This window comes from Palaemon carinicauda, chromosome 21 (assembly GCF_036898095.1).
Source record: "Palaemon carinicauda isolate YSFRI2023 chromosome 21, ASM3689809v2, whole genome shotgun sequence".
NCBI classification, from domain to species: domain Eukaryota; kingdom Metazoa; phylum Arthropoda; class Malacostraca; order Decapoda; family Palaemonidae; genus Palaemon; species Palaemon carinicauda.
This window is the reverse complement of record NC_090745.1, coordinates 85,894,635-85,915,236: the sequence shown is the minus strand read 5'-3', so window position 1 is coordinate 85,915,236 and position 20,602 is coordinate 85,894,635. Positions and strand designations below refer to the sequence as shown.

General features: G+C 38.1%; 2 protein-coding genes across 2 annotated transcripts in view; one reads left to right on the top strand and one right to left on the bottom strand.

Moving 5' to 3' along the window:
* The window catches only part of Syx18 (syntaxin 18), a 104,340-nt gene that overhangs the window by 30,768 nt on the left and 52,970 nt on the right, over nucleotides 1–20,602 (top strand). The window contains exons 2-4 of the mRNA XM_068345062.1: nucleotides 1,840–2,112; nucleotides 15,948–16,145; nucleotides 17,892–18,036. Coding sequence (XP_068201163.1) covers nucleotides 1,840–2,112; nucleotides 15,948–16,145; nucleotides 17,892–18,036 — 616 coding nt within the window. The remainder of the gene's footprint in view (nucleotides 1–1,839; nucleotides 2,113–15,947; nucleotides 16,146–17,891; nucleotides 18,037–20,602) is intronic.
* The window catches only part of LOC137615305 (tRNA:m(4)X modification enzyme TRM13 homolog), a 203,422-nt gene continuing 197,176 nt past the window's right edge, over nucleotides 14,357–20,602 (bottom strand). The window contains exon 11 of the transcript XR_011039214.1: nucleotides 14,357–14,505. The gene's annotated coding sequence lies outside the window, so the exon portion shown is untranslated. The remainder of the gene's footprint in view (nucleotides 14,506–20,602) is intronic.

Genomic DNA, 20,602 nt, shown 5'->3' with positions numbered 1-20,602 from the left:
ACTGTGAGAAATAAGAGGAGGATCACAAAGAACACCTTTCAACTTGAATTTCCAGGGTCATTGACCATGCACTAAATCTAGATCCTCCTCCAACACTTCAACCCAGAATGCACTAGGTCAGGGGCATAGCTACGTCCCTGGCCTTCAAATGAAACAACTCTGTGGCGCAGCTTCCCCAAGTGGGCGTGTGGAAGCATCAAACGACCTTCATCACCCAAGACGTGACCCACAGGAGACTCGATACGTTCTCTTTTGGTCGTGTGGTGGCTGCACAACAGCTAGTTAAGTACCTCAAGCTCCTTAATGGACAAATAGCAGAAGGTTGAGGGCACTGGTTACCCAGTTTTAGTCTGAGTGAATGGAAAGGAATGACTGGCTTTTATGTTTTCTTCATCTTCCCCTCTCTTGGGGAAATCAGCATTCAGGGTTTTCTGCACGGCTGACCTCAACCACTGCAGTTAAACCATTGCTCCCTTGTGTAATCTAGTCTCGTGTCAATACTATTACGTCCCCATACCCTGGCGAGGTGGTATTTGGAATGTCTTGGTGACCTTGGACTATTTATATTGACTCGGAATAAATTTTACCTTGAAAGTCACATTGATAGTATCTCAACACACAGCTTGAGTAGGCTGCATAGCAAGGTTTAGCGAGGTTAAGGTTTCCTTATTTTTTTGTACTAACCTACATAAAAAAGGAACCCCGGGTAAAGCCAAAAAGTCAGATTGGCAGGGACATCGGCCCTTCTGTGTGAATCAACGCCTACAAATAGCGTAGGTTTGTATAACAGTTACGGAACAAATGACAAATTTGGAAATACTGCAATTTGTAGTTTTCCTAACAATACAAACCTGTAGCTATTTATACAGATTTGCCCATCAACCCAGTCCCCCTTTGAAGTCCTACTTCAAGCAAAGAAGTACAGTCACAGGTGTGTGAGTGAGAGGGGTAGCTAACTACCCTTCTACCCCTGCTAACTAGCGGGATGGGTGGTTTACCCTTGCTAAAAGCTAATGGCTCATCCTTTCAGCTTCGCCGAAATTAATACCCGTGTAAATAGCTACAAGTTTGCATTAGTAAAAATACAAATTACCTCCAAATTTGTCCTATTCCTATGTTTCTGATAACTCTGACCTATACCTGTCACATTGCTTGTATCACATGCGCAATGATTGTTCAAGCCGTTGATCGTGCGTTTCATGGAATTTAGCGAGGTGTCAGGGTTTTCTCTCTGTTATGTGCAGAGTGCGCACGGGCAAAACTCTAGGTCAAATACCAAGCCAGTTAGTTTGGATGTCCACCCTCTCAATGGGTGAGTCATCCCTATAAATAGTGGAGGGGTTTGTATTTATTGTCGAAACAAATGACAAATTTTAAAGTAATTTGTATTTTTCTTAATGATACAAACCTTTAGCTATTTACATAAATTGGCTTGCCATCACCTGTCACCCAAGAAGTCCTGCCTGCAATCAAAAGAGAGGAGACAACACTCATGTATGAGTGAGCGGGGTGGCGGGCTATCACCCTACCCTTCGCTAATTAGCGGCGGGGTGGTTATACCTTGCTAAAAGTTAATGGGTAGTCTTCAATCTTTTCTGAAAGTATAATCCCTATAAATAGCTCCAGGTTTGTATTGTTAGGAAAAAGGCAAATTAATTTCAAATTTGTCATATTACTATCAAAATTAGTGATGTTAAAATGCTTCAAGGCCAAAGACGCTAATATAAAACACTTTAGCTTTGTATATGCTGATTGCTTCAAGAAATATCTGCTTTAAAAAATCTAACGTTCCATAAGAGTATTGTTGTAAAGAAAGTGATGTCGTTTTTCTTTTCCCAGATGACTGTAGAAACCGTAGCAAGCATGGACCTAACAACTCTGTTTAAATCGTGTGTGAAGACTATCCGCACAAGAAATAAAGCAATGGGAGTCAGCCTTCCAAAAACTAAGATATTCCCAAATTCTTCACAAACATCCCAGTTTTATACCAGGGCTAGAGACATTCATAGTAATATCATAAGTCATCGTAATTTACTAAGAGATCATCAAAGAAAATACTTGGTTGACAGTGAAGGATCTATGACTGACATTGAACGTAATTATATGGAAAAGGTAAGTTTGCTGTCGATTTATATTAACAGTACATGATTTCATGATAGTTATTTCAAATTTAATTCTTTATGGAATAAAGTTTGTTCATACAAGAATATAAGCCTTAATCTCCAATATAGAAGTATCTTTGGTGAAAGTTGTTACAGTTGTTTGAACTAGTTAAGAAGGTACAGTAGTTAGGTGGTGGCAGGTAGATGAGTTGGGGGTAGGATTACTTACTGTTCACCTGTGTGTAGGCTTTCACTTTTTTTTGGCCACCATCAAGTCAAAATTTCTTTTTATTGTAGCACTATATACAAACCTTTAAACCTTATGATCTTTGCATAGGAGTATTAGTTCAGTGCTACCTGAAAACCAGCTGTTAAAGCTTTTGTGAAGTGTAACTACCCTCCGCTAGTTAGCAGAGGGGGTTAGCATGGGTAACCCTCCATCCTGCTCACACCAGCACTAGTAAATAACCGTCACTATTTCGGCGTTGTGGAGTACAGACATTGTCTTACTCTTCTGCTAAAACCCAAAATAAATATTTCTATTTTTTGAACTGGCCTAAAAGCAAAAAAAAAAAAATTCTGTTTTCATTGTTTTCTTTCCAGGTGTGACTGCCCATGGTATCCTTAGGTATACGAGTTTATCCCAGTCTTGAAGAGTGACGAGGAGACGAATCCTTACTGTCTCTGCCCTGTGTATAGTGATCACTCTTGCACACAGCTGTCTCCTTGTCAGGTGTGTCGAGAATGGTCGCCCTCCCAATGGGTGAGATTTAGTAGGCGATGGAAGAAGAAACCGATGAGGCATCGTTCACCTTTGAGGTAAGCCTTGAAAAGGAAGAAACCTCGCCCTCGATCTCCGTCAACTCGACCTCTCCACGACAACTGTGCTTGTTCAACTTCCCCAAGGAGTCTGAAGAGTATGAGTGGCATTCATGTGACTACAGGACACTTTTTGTGTTGGTGGCCTACGTTGATTCCCATAGAGAAGCAGTGCCAGTCATGTCCGCTGGGGAGTCTCTCTAACAAAGCAGTTTGTCTTCTGTGGCCTTCCTTAGGGCTCACGGGTTGCCCGTGTAAGAAAAGGTTGCAGGAGTTCTTGCGGTTGTAAGTGCAACTGGAGCAGATAGTCTATCCAGGGGTTGATCGCAGTCATCCCCTATGAGACTTCCATAAGTCGTAGACCAAAAGAGTTTCTTGCACTCTTAGCTGCTTTGACCTCAACTTCTGCTCGCCTGACTTTCACTCTGCTTTAGTAAGTGGGTGAGAGCAGTTGCTGACAAGCACTACTCGGAGTGACATGTTGGGGGATCCCTCTGTGGTGAACCCGGAGACTAGCTTCGGCTATGTTCCAAGGGCGATTCATGGAGTTGATCTTTTGGCTGAGTTTGCTCAGCCGGAAGGGAGACAAAGTGAGCTGTCCAGAGGTCCCCCTCCAGGTCTTGGACAACCTTCCCTTGCGAGGTAAAGGCGTTCTCCACCAAGTTTTAGTCGATCATCCCTTACGAGGGTAAGATCCCCTTCACCAGTTTTTGTTCAGCAAGCTCCTCACCCGCGAGGAGATTTTCCATCAGGGGAAAAAGGAGTTGACGGCCTTCTCCTGAGTGATCTCCTTCTCGGGGCTTCCACCGAAGGGCACTAGATTCTTCCATGCCCTGCTCTAGTTCATCAGAGCACAGCTTTTTGGAGCAAGACAATGATGGTGGGAAGCGATTGCCTGCAATCCCTCTCTTTCATAGTTGTGCCTGAGAAGGGGATGCGCGCAAGTGCTCCTTATCACCTCTCGTCTCGCTAGAGCTCTCCTTATAGTTGGACTGCCTTGCGAGAGGAACATTGAGTCCTCGCAAAAAAAAGGTAGTTTTCCCTCCACAGGTTGATTGTTTGGAAGGACAGGTTGTTGGCGCTCGCTTCCGTAGGGAAGACGGGTACAATGAAGGGCTCGAGCTGACATCCTCTCGATCCCTTCCTTTTCGTGGCACTCCACCTAAGCCAAGGAAACAGGCGCCGGGGGCTCAATCGGGAATGATGCTGTTCTCGAGGAACACCCCTTGGTTTCTGGTCCAGACAGTGAAGCAGGTAGTCCCAGGATCGACCACCCGTTCACTGACAGTTCCTTCCCCAGCCATTCCTACCATCCCGCTGGTGTCCTCTATGTATCAGGAGTACCTGAAGACCCAGGCACCTTCCAGCCAAGATCCTATCTGGGAGAGGTTAGGATTGATTCCGATCATTCCTAAGAGGAGTAAGAAGAATTAGAGGGCAAGCACTCTCCGTCTGTAGGATAATGTCCATCCACGGACGAGCAGAGAAGCAAGATCTCCGAGGGAGATCACTCTTACAGACAACTATAGGCTTTCGCCTATATTGTTGAGACAGCTGGAACCCTTCGCCTCTCTCTGAAGGAGTAAGACCTAAGAAGTCATAGAAGAAGAAGAGCTCTCTCTTTCTCGAGGACTGTTAACATCCATCCCGGGAAAAGGAAGGACACTAAGACGTTACGTTACCCAAGAACTTGTACTCTATGGATGAGTGTCAATCTCAAAGGTTTCAACATCTGTCTGCCCAAAGGAAATCTGACGACAACTTCGATCCTCCCCGAGCTGCTATGGGTGCTACCTCGAGAAGAAGAACCTTTTGATGACTATGAGCATTCTGATGGAGTGCTGCTAGCTTCTGCCAGCCCCAAGATCTTCCCCCTAGAACAAAAGGATGCAGATTGCCTTTTTTTGCAAGTCCTATCCTGCATAAGAAGGGTCAACAATCTAGGGGAGCTGTATTAAATCCCAGTGGAGACTAAGGAAACGGTCCTAGACCTCTTCTGGGATATGCTGAGACCCACCAAAACTAAGGTAGTCTTACCTTGGTCGAGGGGGTTCAAGGCAGCAAAGAAAAGGGCTTATGCCCAATTGGTGGAAACATCACAATCCCTGCGATCCGTGGATTCTTTTCGGTTACTTCCTTCGCTGTATATCTGGAAGAGGAAGTACTACGAGATGGTAGAGGACAATCCATCTTTACCGCTAGACCCTGCAATCTTGGCACTAATTCAGAACTCTTCTTTGGCCAAACTGGCAACCTTGCCAGTACATTTCTCTGTGGAAGGTGCCGCAAACAATGAAAGTTTTGCAAGGTGTTCCTTGCAATCCATTTCATGGTTGGACTACTGGTTAGGGATGGTAAGTTACATCGTTAAGAACAAAGACCTCTCCATCTCTCAGAGGAAGGAAGCATTGTTAGCCTTCCTCCTCTTGGGGGCTAGGACTCTCGAGTTCCTAGCCTGAAACATAGTCAACCAGTGAGTCAACTGGGTTTTGAGACGCCATGATGTGATCGTCTCAAAATTCTAGAGGCAGGCCCTGAAGAGAGAAATGGTGGGGATGCATAACGCCCCACTGGATGGTCCTTCAATGTTCAATGTGGAGGACATTGAGGCAATTGTGGAGAGATGAAGGCGAGCCAGGACTCCTTTCTCCATAGGGCCATCATCTCACACTCCTACTCAGAGATCTTTTCTGGCTAAGGCCCAAGGTCCAAAGAAGACGACCTCCCAGTCAAACCAGGTAGTGCAGGCTGAGGCCCCCAGACAGCCTTTTCGACCTAGGGGCTCGAAGAGGGGCAAAGGAGGTAGGAGGAATAGACGAGGACGACCCAGCTAGGGGAGTCATTCCCCCAGCCACTCCACCGGTAAGGGATGTTTGAAGATCAGATGGCAGAAATGGATGCTCCATGGAGCCGATCCTTGGTCGGTTTCCCTATTTAGGAATGGATACATCGTCCTGTTCACGAATGTTGACCCTCCATCTGACGAAGTCAGATTTTTATGCTAGTACTGATTGCTCGTGCTGCCATCCTTTAGGATCCCGAGGCGTCAGGGTTTCCTTTAAACAGCTCATGCATAGCACAGAGGGACACCCCAGGACAGTCTCCAGCCAGTTGGTACTTCCACCCACCATGAAGTGTGAGTCTCCTATGTAAAGAGTGTAAGGTTTGTACAATAGTGCTGGAACAAGTGACAAATTTGGAATAATTGTATTCATCCTAACTATACAAACCTGAAGCTCTTTACACATATTTGTCCCACCATCACCTTCTCCCAGAAATCCTGCAGCAATTGCAAAGTGACCAATGTTTACAAGTGAGCGGGGTGGCGAGTTACCCCGCTACCCCCCTCTGCTAACTATCAGAGGGTAGTTACCTTTCGCAAAAGCTTTTAATGGCTGGTTTCAGCTATTACCAAAATAATATGCCTATGTAAAGATCTAAAGGTTTGTAGTTAGGAAAAATACAAAATTTTCTAAATTTGTCATTTCCCACCCCTTTCACTTTGTCGGGCACTTCCTATGGGCAAATCATTGATGAAGGGAATGGTTGTGTTGAAAGGCCTTTTTCTTAGTCCTTTGGGACTTTGTCATTACTCTTGGAAGCGAGAGTACTCTCACGCTAAGTGATACCTTCAGGGTTGGTCAAGTGGATCCGAGTACATAGGCCATGGGAAAGTTAGGCATTGTGTTCGCCTTTCTCGTTTTCTGTTATGACAAGGGACGATTGTTTTTGCCCTCACTACCAACTGGTACCTTTAAGGTCAGCTAGCGATTGTGAGCCTGGCAGTAGATCGATATGGGTATGAATTGCGTTCAAGTTGATATTAATTCTTTTTTTTTCTATTCATTCAGGAGTTTTGGTTCCTAATGTATACAAACCATCATCTTTTAACACGTTGACTGCGATGTGCTCCACATATGGTTCACAGAGGACTCTGAATGAGCGATGTGTACCCTATGTGGTACACATGCTAAGAATTATATATTTTTTTCAAGTATCAAAATTTTATCCAAAATGGGCTTTTTTTTTTTACCAAAATAGTATTGTAACATATTGGAAATTAATTAAAATGAACTAGAACATTAACTAAACACTTTATTTATTACTGAAAATAATCTTCATATGCTAGCAAAAGGGGCATATTTTTTTTTAATTCTCTCATTCTTTCAGTAAAAATAAATAGAAAACATTATCATTAAATCAATAAAAATGTTATCCTTTTAATCCTAGATTATATTTATATAAATTCCACAGAAAAATAAATAAGTTTGGTAAACATTTTAGTTCTGAAAAAAAAATAGTGTCCTTTTCTTGGTGAAAAAAATATCCATGTATGATGAAGGAAATCATGTAGTATTTAGAGTACAAGTATAAAATTAAATTTTTTTCTGTTTTGCTTCTACATAAGAAAAAACAATAAAATACACAAATTTATATTCTTCAAACTAAATGTTTCAAGTTGAAACAACTGAGACCAAGGAAAGCTTTACCCTCACAATTCTCACATTGTGTCTACTCTTCGTGCTTTCTTTTGAGCTAGAGAACTTCCTTTATTTTGTGACAGTATCTCATAACAGGAACGACAAAGCCTTCTTGTCTTGGCTTTGGAGCCAGTAGCTTCAGTCAGGCAATGTTTTCTGTATGCATATGTACGCTTTTGCGTATATACAGTGTGTATATATATGATATAAAGGAATAAGTAGAAATGACAGAAAAAGTAATACATACATACATACATACATACATACATACATTCATACATACAAACATACACACACACACACACACATATATATATATATATATATATATATATATATATATATATATATATATATATATATATGTGTGTGTGTGTGTGTGTATATTATTTATATATATATATATATATATATATATATATATATATATATATATATATATATATATATAATTATATATATATATATATGTGTGTGTGTGTGTGTGCATACATACATACATACATACATACATACATACATACATATGGTACTAAAAGGAAGACAAGAATTCAAATATTCTCTGGGATGTTAATTTTTCATCATATTAGGACAATGGGTAATTTGTATATCAGTCTGTATATGCAAGTATGTATATATATATATATATATATATATATATATATATATATATATATATATATATATATATATATATATATGTGTGTGTGTGTGTGTGTGTGTGTGTGTATATATATATATATATATATATATATATATATATATATATATATATATATATATATATATATATATATATATATATATATATATATATATATAAATATATATATAAACAAACCATTTTGTGTGTGTATGTGTGTCATTCCTTTTTCTGTTACTTCCTTTATCTAATTTTCTAATATTTTACATTATAATATATTCTCTTATACAGACATAAGGAAGAGTTCTTTTCCACATTTTATTCCTCTCTCGCATAAGTGTGAATATATGTATGTATATACAGTGTGGCGGGATGTAAACAAAACAACCCCCCCACCCTTGAATCTTACTTCTGACAATTGTCTCCGCAACACAAACTTTCCCCTGACGTTATCATAAACTGGACTCTTAGACTGAAGGGCAACAAAAACAAAACATGACCTTAAAACTATATTTCTCAAAACTTAAAACTAAATCAATAACCATCCACATTCAAATTATCAACACTTAAAACTAATCAAAAACTAAACACAAAATAACATATATATAATAACCAAAAGCACCATTCATATAACCCGCAAAAGCCCTAACAGACTTAAAATTATCCCAAACACCAAAACCAATATTTGTTTGTGTGTGGACGTCTTTGTCCACACAACGGCCAACAGTCCTTTTACAGCCCAACCACAGCTCTCTAGCTACCGTAACACTGACAAATGTTATTTCATAATTGCATTAATCATCATCATCATCATCACAATCCTTATTATTGGTGATCCAAACGGAAATCCTTCAAACGGGCTGGGTCATTATGGCATCAAAATCAAGAAAATCGTTCAGTGCAATCAAATCGTAATCCTAATCGTTGTTCAGGTCATCAACGGTTGCGTAATCCAAGAGCAGTCTTAATACAATCTAATACAGGCCAGGTCATCAACAATATATCCACTTTCCAAAAATTTAAGTCTCTCCAAAGGAGGAATCACGGCCTGCCAAAATAAAAAAGAAAAACTATCGCACTATAATCAAAGATAAACAATAAACTTTCTATCATTCATGAACGCGCCTAACAAAAATAAATAAAAACAGTACTTACTCAGAATATAAAAAAATCACTTCACAGCCGGCTTTCAAAGAACAAAAAAAAAACACAACCGACTCCTGCTACAGTCAAATATCCAATGCTTTCGCCCAAGACATTCATTACCGCCCTAACCTAGCTAAAAAATGTAAACAAATAACCTCAAATATACCGACAGTCTTTCCCACTACAAACAATCATTCGCTAACTACCCTTGTTCTTCGGCGCGCACCGCGGACACAAACACACGCACACACAAACACACATACTCTCTCGTGCACGCGCGATCTAACAAAACTAAAGCAAATGAAATTCTCTCTCTCTCTCTCTCTCTCTCTCTCTCTCTCTCTCTCTCTCTCTCTCTCTCTCTCTCTCTCTCTCTCTCTCTCTCTGACAAAACTAAAGCAAATAAACACCCTTTCTCTCTCTTGCGGTTTGACAAAACTTAAGTAAATAAACACTCTCTCTCTCTCACTCTCACTCTCACTCTCTCACTCTCTAATGACAAAGCTAAAGCAAATAAAAGGTCTCGATTTAACAATACTAAAACAACTCTCTCTCTCTCTCTCTCTCTCTCTCTCTCTCTCTCTCTCTCTCTCTCTCTCTCTCTCTCTCTCTCTCGATTTGGCAAAACAAAAAAATAAATTAAAATAAAATTAATCCTCCACAACAGTACGTGGATAGACAGGTACAAAAAGATGGGCTACCGTATACAGATGGACAGATATATGAATAACTGAAGAAGACCTAAATAATTTACTTGTATGTAAATACTTTTATCTATGCAAAATATAAATTTATATTGCCAAAAATACAGCCTGTATATGTTTCCTAATGTGTGTGTCAGTAACATGTATGTACATCTTATATGTATTATATTCAAGTGTATGTTTATATATATTCTTATATACACATGTGTGTACTACAAATTTTGTGCACATATGAAAACATACAAAGGTGTTATATATATATATATATATATATATATGTGTGTCTGTCACACTGAGTATGAGCCACGTCTGGTGCATGTTGCATACGGTAATTCCCTAGATCAGTCTGAGTGATATGCACCATAACTGAACATCCAAAGTGTGACCATATTCGTCACACAACGCCAGCAGAACTATCTCTAATCGTTCTGGGCGACTTGAGCCATATATGACCACATCTATTATGTCCATATTAGGTACACAACGCCTGTAATGAAGACCTTTGTTATGTCAGGCGAAGTGTACCACATAAAGTCACGCTTTTAACACTGGCTGAGCACTCGGCTTACCTTACGGATACACCATAACAATTCTCACGTCAATACCTAGCTGGTTACTGATTTTATTTGGGGTTAAAGATAACGCCCATTGGGCCGTTTCACAGCATTGCCAATCGCAGTCAACGTGTTAATTAGCCAGTTTTGTTTTAGTGACCTTCCTCCCTCCATAGGATGAGTTAACTATTAAAGGTCGATGGTTTGTATTATGAGTTGGAACAAATCACGGTAATAGGTATAGAACACCACGCTCTCCATTTACTTCAATATAATGTAATCCTGCAGTTCTCACCTTCTTGCACAGTAATTAGGGGGTTATTTAAATTCTGGGAAAGCAATAATTAGCAAGATATGTTGAAGAGGGGGAAAGGGGTTATAAAAAGAAAATAGCTCGGTTTCCTCACTAAACGACTTGGAACTGACATGTCAACATCGTCAACCAAACAGAATTCGTGATGCCAGCGTACATTTGATTTACTGTATATTCAAAATACTGTATACTTAATTAAAAATGGAATAATTACTCAAAAGTGTCCTTTAAATATGCAATTTACAAATAGTGACACTTTTGAGTAATCACAATTCTTGATTAAGTATATTTTGAATATACAGTACTGTATATCAAATGTACGCTGGCATCACGAACTTCTGTTTATGTACCCTGGCATCACGATCTGTTTGGTTGACTATGTTGACGTCAGTTCCATGTTGTTTAGTGAGGAAACCGAGCTATTTTCTTTTTATAACCCCTTCTCCCCTCTTCAACATATCTTGCTAATTATTGCTTTCCCAGAATTTAAATAACCACCTAATTACTGCGCAAGAAGGTGAGAACTGTAGGATTACATTATATTGGAGTAAGTGGAGAGCGTGGTGTTCTATACTAGGCTATTACCCAAATCACATTTGTTAAGTTTTTTTTTTTTTGTAACTATAAAAGCCTGAGACCCTAAAGTTGCACTTCCCACCTCAACCACCCCACAAGTCCTAGGTTAATGATCAAAGTAAGGTTTGCTTTACCAGTTAGGTGGGCATGTCTTTCATCTCATACCAGACAATCAAACATTGTTTACTATTCATTCCAAAAGTTATAGTCAGGTACTTTTGTCTTTCTGTAGATTCTCTTGGACTTGTAGGTCATGTGCGACACAAAAACGAGGCAAGCGTGCTCATTTTCTCACAGACTTCACTAAATCATTTTTTCTCGTCTTTATATTTTTATTGCACAACCACTTGAATGAAATGAGCCATATCTTTGATTATCAAAAGGGTGTATCAAAAAAAGCAAAACTATAAAGCGTCCACGTGGGGAACAAAGCACATAAAAAAGTTTTTTTTGGCTGTAAAACTAAAAAATCATTCGCTATCAAAGTTCATACAATGACTGTGCATCCAAGCAAAGGCAAAATAAGAATATATAAAAGCAAAAAACTCAAACATATATACACAAAGTCAAATACAAAAGTAGGTCACAGAGGACACAAAGACCAGGCAAACTGGGTCTTTTTGTCACAGACCTCGTGAAATTCATGTCTTTTCTTGTAATTATATTTACTGTGCAACATCATCTAGTCATTCATAATTCAGTTGAAATGAAATAAACCATGAATTCAGGAAGTATGGCAAAACAAGATGCAAACAAATACATTGAACTAAAAATAGGTCACTTTGGAGACAAAGCAAAGTCTATATAGGTATTTTTTTTTCATATAAAAATAAACCTTTGTCTTGCACTTCTCACAGTGATGGTGCTAGTATTTCTAAGCAATAGATAACACAAATTTAACCAAATATAGAGGCAAACCGGATGGACAGAAAAATTGAAAAATACATCACAAAAAAAAATATTCATAGCTCAGCAATTTCTTTACACAAAATGATAAAACAATGGCTTTTCAAGTATTCAGAATCAATCTACAAGCACATATAGACAATATTAAGCACTAATTCTCTCAAAGAAATGCACAAACAACATGAGGCACAAACGATGTAAAAAACAAAAATTGCATCCTTGACCATAAAGAAACCGATTCTGGGTCAATTTTTCCCATACAGTAATACCTCGACATACGAGTGTCCCAATATACGAGAAATTTGAGATAAGAGGAAAGTTTCGAGCAAATTTTTCCCCCGTGATACGAGACAAATTTGAGATACGAGAATACGAGACGGTTCTCTATGCGGCCGCTAGGTGGCCAAGTGTGCAAGAGGCTGCTCACGAGGACAGCATCGCTCGCTCTTTCCCGTCGGATCTAGGTCGCGTAAAGTTATCTCCGAGCATTGGCCGTTGTGTTTGCTCTTTTTACGTTTTTTTTGTGTTAATCAGTACAGAATTATGTGAATAAACAATGGGTCCAAAGCAAGCGAGTGCAAACAAGGGTAGTGAAAAGAAAAAGCGTATGATGACAATCAAGATAAAGCATGAAATAATTGAAAAACATGAGAGTGGTGTGCGAGTGACTGAGCTGGCTCGCCAATATGAGAGGAGTACATCAACAATACCATCCTCAAGCAGAAGGAGGAAACAAAGGCAAGCATCCCTAGATAGGTTCCTTTTAAAAAGGGCGGCAAAAAGTGAAGGTGAAAGCGAGTCAAAAAGCGAGGCAAAAAGAGCCAAGCCGGAAGAAGAAAAGTAAAAAAATGAAAATGAAAACAAAATTAGAATTAAGTCTAGTGTAACGTAAGATTAACATTTATTTTTAAGTGTGTACAGTAAGCTAATTTCATTTAAGTCAAATTTAAAGTTTAAGTTATGTTATGTAGTGTTACAAAAGTGTTGCGTACCGAACGTGTTGCCGTCAAGTCTCTCTCCTCCCCTTTCTCTCTCGCTCCTCCTCCGCACACACCGCCGTTAGCCACTACCGTCTGTCTCAAAGGTAAGAACATAATAATGTCACATTTTATTGCAGACCATAACCAGTACATAGGTATTTGTTATTTTTTGAGTGTTGGTTGTGAATTACAACAATTAAAAACATGTTTTTTCACTGTAATATACTGTTTTTAGGTGTTTTTTCAGATGGTGGGAACGGATTAATTTTTTTTTAGTTATTTTATATGGGAAAAATTGATCCGAGATACGAGGAATTGATATTTGAGCTCGAGTCCCAGAACGCATTAAGCTCGTATCTCAAGGTATTACTGTATATCAAAAAATTATGTAGCTCTCATGTGTTTATACTCACTCTTTAATGTCTTCAAATCCTTGTAATGCACAATTCATAAAAAAAAAAAAAAACACTTTCTGAAATATAAAATAAATTTCTCATGAGTGGCAAAAAATGTCACCAAACTGGATCAAGCTCCTGGATGAAGTAAATGATCAGTATAGGCCTGCCGTGCATGCGCAGCTGCTACTTCCCATTTTCTTTTAGGCTCCACATGTCCCTTAACCATCTGCCGTCTTGTGGTGTGAGTTTTGTTTTTCTTGAGTGATCTGCTTATCTACGCAGAATTTCCCCCAACAATAAGTTACGTATGACGCGGCAGTTCGCGTTGTCAGATCACGTACGGCAAAAAATATTTTCACACGTCATTGTGGTTCATTATCTACATAAACAGTCAGCAGGCTTTGGACATTGACAACATTTAAAATTTGTTTGTAGCTGAAACTTTTTTCCATGCCACTCTATGGTCCCATGTTTTCTTAGGATGAGTATGTGAAACACTGTTCATGGAAAAATTGTTAACATATGAAAAGAGGTAATTACACTGTGATTGGAAACTGTCTGTCAGTGATAAGGATAATTTTGTAATAAAACAATACTGTACTGTCTTTAAAGTATATGGAATCAACAAACACTTTTTGCTGGCGGAAGGCAAAAATAACTTTATCTATTCAGTAATAACACCTCTCATAGTTTAAGGATATACACAAAACAGGAACTGTTATGGTAATGAAGGTTACGCAATACTTCTCCGTTGTCCAGCTGGTGATAACGGGAAAAAAAAAGGTTGCCTAGGTGTAAACACCAAGGAATATGGCTCATTTTTAAGTCCTGAACTCACTACCATCTCAGTGTTGTATGGTGAGTAGGGGACGCTGCCAGTTAACTGTCAAGAAAAAAAAAAGAAATTATTGTAGATTACTTAGGACATCTTTTCAGATGGGATTACTGTAGGACAATTTTATATTGTTAACAATAATAATAACTACTATACACTATATAAAGTAGTACATAAGAAAAATCAAGATTAAATCTTTTCATACAGACTCTATTATGATATTCCTCCACTGCAGGACAAAGGCCTCTGACATGGTCTCCTATACATGTCTGCTTATGGTATTTCTATCCCAGTCCACAGCCACAAATTTTCTTAGTTCGTCAATCCATCGGCTTCTCTTCCTTTCCCGGCTTCGTTTGCAATTTCTAGGGACCTATTCAGTTATTCTTCTTGTCCATCTATTATCAGTTATTCTCATTACTGTATATCTCCTGCCCACGTCTATTTCTTTTTCATATATTTAGTTTGAATATCCTCTAATTTAGATTGCTCTTGCATCCATGTAGCTCATATTCTGTCACTTTGTGTTACTGTATTTCCATCATTCTTCTTTCCATAGCTCTATGAGTTGTAACTACCTTATGCTCTAAGGCTCCAAGTTTCCGATGCATATGTTAGTACTGCACTGGTAGGACCATCTGACTAAGTACTTTTCTTTTTAGAGAAAGTGGTGTTTTACCAAAATCTCTCCATCCCAAGCATATCCTTCCTTTAATGTCTATATCGTGTCCTGGGAAAACACTGTCTGTCTTAAGTATGTATATTCCTTAACAATCGAGGTTTGTCCGTAACCCTTATTTGTTGTGTCTGCATTTTCATTGTAGAACATTGTTTCAGATTTACTCGTATTCATTTTCAGTCTTACATTACTGCTTTCTCTATTCAAATGTTATTTCATATTTTTCCATTCCTGCCATGATTCTCTAAACACAACTATGGCACCTGCAAATCTTAAGTTGTTAAGGTATTTCCCATTGATATTAACTCCTACAGTTCCCCAATCTAAATTCTTAAAACTACTACTAGGAATGCTGTGAATAATTTCATATAGGTGTGGTCTCCCTGTTTAACTCCTTCCTCAATTGGGGTTTTCTCACTATCTTTATGTAGTTTTAGGATTGCTATACTACCCATATAGATAACTTTAAGGGTTATAACATAAGATTCATCTATTCCTTGTCTTTGAAGAGCTTTCATTACTGCTGAAGTTTTGTGAGAATCAAAAGCTTTCTCATAGTCTATAAATGCCATACATAGCAGTTCGTCATACAGTATTCTGTTAATTTTTTCATTAGCTACTTAATTACATGGGTATGGTCAGTTGTTGAATACCAGCTTGTAAAGCCTGTCTGCTCTCTTGTTTGATTAAAGTTTAGCTGTCTTGTCTGTAAAGCCTAATGTGATCTTTGTAAATATTTTATATATGTATTACTGAGAGTAAACTTATTGGGCAGTAATTTATTTATTTATTTATTTATTTTACTTAACAGGTTGTTACAACCAACCTAAGAATCATTGATGAGAACATCAAAACTCTCCGTTTAGAAGTTGAGGGAGATCAGCAAGGTTCCAACGATGCTTGTGAGTGCAGGAAAAATATAATTTCTACTTTGGAGCTTAATTTTCAACAAGTTAACTCCCATTTCAAAGATATAAAGAGTAAAAGGAAAAAGAAACTAAAAGACAAGGTAAGTTGTACACTAATGCATGTATGACATATTTTATATCCATGCATTTAATGCCTTTTACTACTGTACGCAGTATCTGATTTGCATTAACAGAATGAAATAAAGTATATTATCATAGTAATGAGTTCTTATAGAAAGTATGGATCCAGTAATGACAATAGGTCAACTGAGAAAACTTTCAAATTAGGTCAAGTTTATCTTTAGGGTTATGCTAATTATAGATTTCACAAATTACTACATTAAGCAGTAATTAGAAAAAGAATATATAAAATGAGTCTGTATACTTGGAAAGGCACTTCAATTATTTTTATTACCTTACAATTGAACAGAAAGGGCAATTATAGAAATGTGATGTACTGAAATTCATTGAATTTTGAGGATGAAACAAATCAAAGTTAATTATTTCCACCAGTATTTTAGCTGTAGAGGAAGCTTGAACCCTGTTATTGAATAACTCAAAACTGGAGAAAGCTAGAAAAAAAGACTTGCGGAGATATCGTGCAGAAAGAACATACAGTATTCTCAATCTTGGCAACAAAATTGTTTTGATGGAAATGTAATAAGAATCACCTCAAGCAAAACATAGAAAGTAAAAGAAAAAAATCCCTATGATAAATCAAATCTTACATTGTACCTACCTTCTATTGTCCTAACTCATCTAAATTTATAAGACGGTGATAGATTAGGAATTTATCTTCAGTATACTGTAAATGTAAAGACAAAATGCCTCAAAAGCAAAGCAGTTATTTCTCTAAATCATATAACCTTAAGGCCGTAGGGGAAGAATACAGTATAGGAATTTCCCTTTATACTGTAAATTCTCTAAGAAAAAGAATAACCATATGTGCAAGATTCACACAAAGGGACTGAAATATGACTGAAAAGAAAAGAGCCGGGAAAACAAACAAAATCTCATGAATTATCTCTCTCTCTCTCTGTTGTCGAGGGTAGAGACGGGATTTATGGAAAACAAACTGCCAAATCTACCATTTTCTCATCCATAAACCTAGGAGAAAAACTTACTGAAATATCAAGCCAAAACTTTGTGAATCTGCTCATGGAGTGTTGATATGAACAATAAAGAAAAAAGGAAAATAGAAACTAAACATATTTTAAAAATTTGTGCTAAAACTTATCTATTGTTCTTACTTCTCTGTGTTTAGAGGGAGGTGAAAACGGACATTTAACATCGATACAAGTAGGAAGAGAAAAATACCACCAAATATTTATGAAAGCAAGAATTGAAGTGGCTATTTAAGCAAGGATAAAAGTAATGATTCTTAAGTAATTAAAGAGAAATAGATAATAATAATTATGTAATATTCCTAGCATGAGGTTTATGTTAATAAACTCCAGAGAATGAATGCAGCTATAGAGTGAAAATGAGGTGGACAATCGATAGAAGTAACAGACTTAAGCAGAAAAAGAATGCTTGATGTAAGAAATTATAGTATCTGAAGAAAATCTCCAGATGTGCTTAAAGTACATGTCTTTGGGTCAAAAGACACAAACAAGCAGATGAAAATGCTCATATTGTAGTAAAATGCATGAAGGAATTAGGTTATCTCTAAACATTGCATCTGCAAGAGACAGAACTCATAGCCTAACAGCATCACATTGCCAAGAGTCAATTTATATTGATGTGACAGTTTGTATCTGTGTAAAAGAAAGGTAGAAATAAGGAGTATAGTTTATCTGGCATTTTGATTTCGCAAAGTTATAAGCCAAACATTTTTTTGGTTATAGGAGACTTTGATGAAATTACATCGACCAATTGGTGTTAAGAAACGGCAAAGTAATACCATGGAAGAACCATCTGTGTCTAATGCCTTGGGTCACACCAGAACCAAATCCAATTCTAGTCAAGACACATGTGATGGATCCCAACCAGGTAGGTGTTTTGATATGTAATGTATGTTCTTTTTAATGAGGTAAAATATAGTTAAAATCTCAATTACTCTTAATAGAAGTCACATTCTAGTTTTATCTTTGATGCTTTGCATATTTTCCTTACTTGAAGATTTTTATAATCCACCTGTAAGATAGGTCCTCAATTGAATTTTTGTTGTATACTGTACTTTCTGTACTTTTTTAATAGCATAATCTTTGTACTGTTTAGTGGGCGTGACTGTGTGAATCCTATTGTTGAGTATTATGGGTGAACTCTTTACAGTGTATTACATATTTAGTGTTACTTGTGTAACAGGGGATTATTGAGATAACAAAAGTAAGTTTTTTTATCAAGATGTTTTGAAAGAGCAATTGACCGTTTGTTTCTAAACGAATACAAACCACCCTCCATTAAAAGGAGTATGACTTGGGAAGCTGAAACAGTTATAACTATAGTACTGGCAGGAGAAAGAAAAGCTTTGCACACCTGTCATTCAGCTGGAAACACTTTTGACTTTTGTTGCAAGCAGCACAAACGCACTCTTTCTGCCTATCTTATTTTGGCTGTTTTGATATGTTTCTTTGTCTTTTATCAATAAATGGATAAGTGTGCAGACACACTGACACGTATGAGGGATAATTAGCGTAAGAATTAAAGTTTATACAATTTTTTCTGGGTAAAGCTGCAAATGTGTAACAGGTTTGTTTGCACACCTGCCCTTAATCTCATCATCCTTGTTTCTGTTGCTGTGGACATGACTGTATGCAATCATCACCCCACTGTGTGGCAGTTCGACAATGACAAGTTAAACCAAAGGAAGTTGGTGGATATCACTGGTTTGCTGATAGCAGAAGAGTTTTTTGACTGCCACAAGGATTTCTATGACTGCACCTTTGGTGTTTTCCGGACTCCTGCTTCACTTATGGAGGTGCTGAAGAATATAACACCTGCTAGTTTTGTCTCTGCTGCTGGAAAGAGTCCCCTGGGGGAGCATTCTCATTGGTATCCACGACCCCAAAGAAGACGAACAAGAAGTGTGTGTGCCCTTCACCGTCTTCTAGTTCTTTATTCTTAGCTTTGTCTTCGTAAAATTTTTCAAATGCTGCTACTTGTGTGAGGAGGATAATATTATCAAAGTCCAAGAAAACTGATCTACAGTTAGACTGACTTGTGCGTGAGAAATGGTGCGATACCAAGAACCATCCCAAATTGGGAAGATGTCTTAGTATGTGGTGCAAGGGCTTACATTCTTGCAATTGGTGCTCACTTTTGTACTAAACTTAGCATGCGCACTGTCATTTTGGATGAAGGGCATCTCCCTTCTTCCCCTTTTCTCTCTTTCTCTCGGTATGGTGCTGAGAACCAACCCAGACCAGAAAGGTGTCTCGGTACATGGTACAGGGGTTTACACTCCTGCAATCAGTATTTGGTGTCGCACTGAGTCTTGTTCACTTACTGTTGGTCGTAATAAGGCCATCCCACGTGCTAGGAAATTCCCACGCACTTGCGCAACGGGGAACAGAAACAAGTTACCATCCGGGACCACTGTCAGCTCTCTCAAGACTACAGAAATGCCCCATCATGCACATGAGATTGTGTGGTATGCACACCGCCCAATAGCACGCCCACTTTTGCGCTCCACAAAGGCGATAGTACTCTCTACTTCACCAGTCTCGGGGTTTAAGGGCCAAAGGCAGTTCTGTTTATCCCTCATCCTCCTAGATGAGTGGGAGGATGGATACGTATTCAAACCTATTTCTTATGATAGTTATGAATACATTTGGACATCTCATATGAGGATATATGTTCTGATGGTGACCTATTGCCATTTATTTCTAGTATAGGCCCAACCTAATGCCTATGGCATCCCTATGCAAAGAAAATTAGGAGTTTAGCAGGAGTTAATATTATCCTTATTCCTGTACAGGACCAGGTGCACTGACAATTCCCAGGAAAGTTGAATCAAAAAGTAATTTGATTCTTAGGGACTTCTCCCTCCTTAGATTTAGTCTCCCATTAAAGAATGGTGCTTTGCATTCGTTTAAGAAGAAATCATAAACTTTAGGAATAATTATATTTTTCCCAACTAAACAAACCCGAGTCCTTCATGTTATGCTTCTTGTCTCAAACAGCTTGTACAAATTGATATAGGGAGAAAATATACAATATGCTCTGTACTTACCTCCAAATTATAATATTTTATATGATGATTTAGTAGAGGTCATTTAACCCTTTTTCCCCCAAAGGATGTACTGGTACGTTTCACAAAACTCATCCCTTTACCCCCATGGACGTACCGGTACGTCCTTGCAAAAAAATGCTATAAAAATTTTTTTTTTTCATATTTTTGATAATTTTTTGAAAAAATTCAGGCATTTTCCAAGAGAATGAGACCAACCTGACCTCTCTATGACAAAAATTAAGGCTGTTAGAGCAATTTAAAAAAAATATACTGCAAAATGCGCTGGGGAAAAAATAACCCCTTGGGGGTTAAGGGTTGGAAATTTCCAAAGAGCCTGGGGGTAAAAGGGTTAACAACTCCCTCAACCTTTTCTCTTGCTGGGAT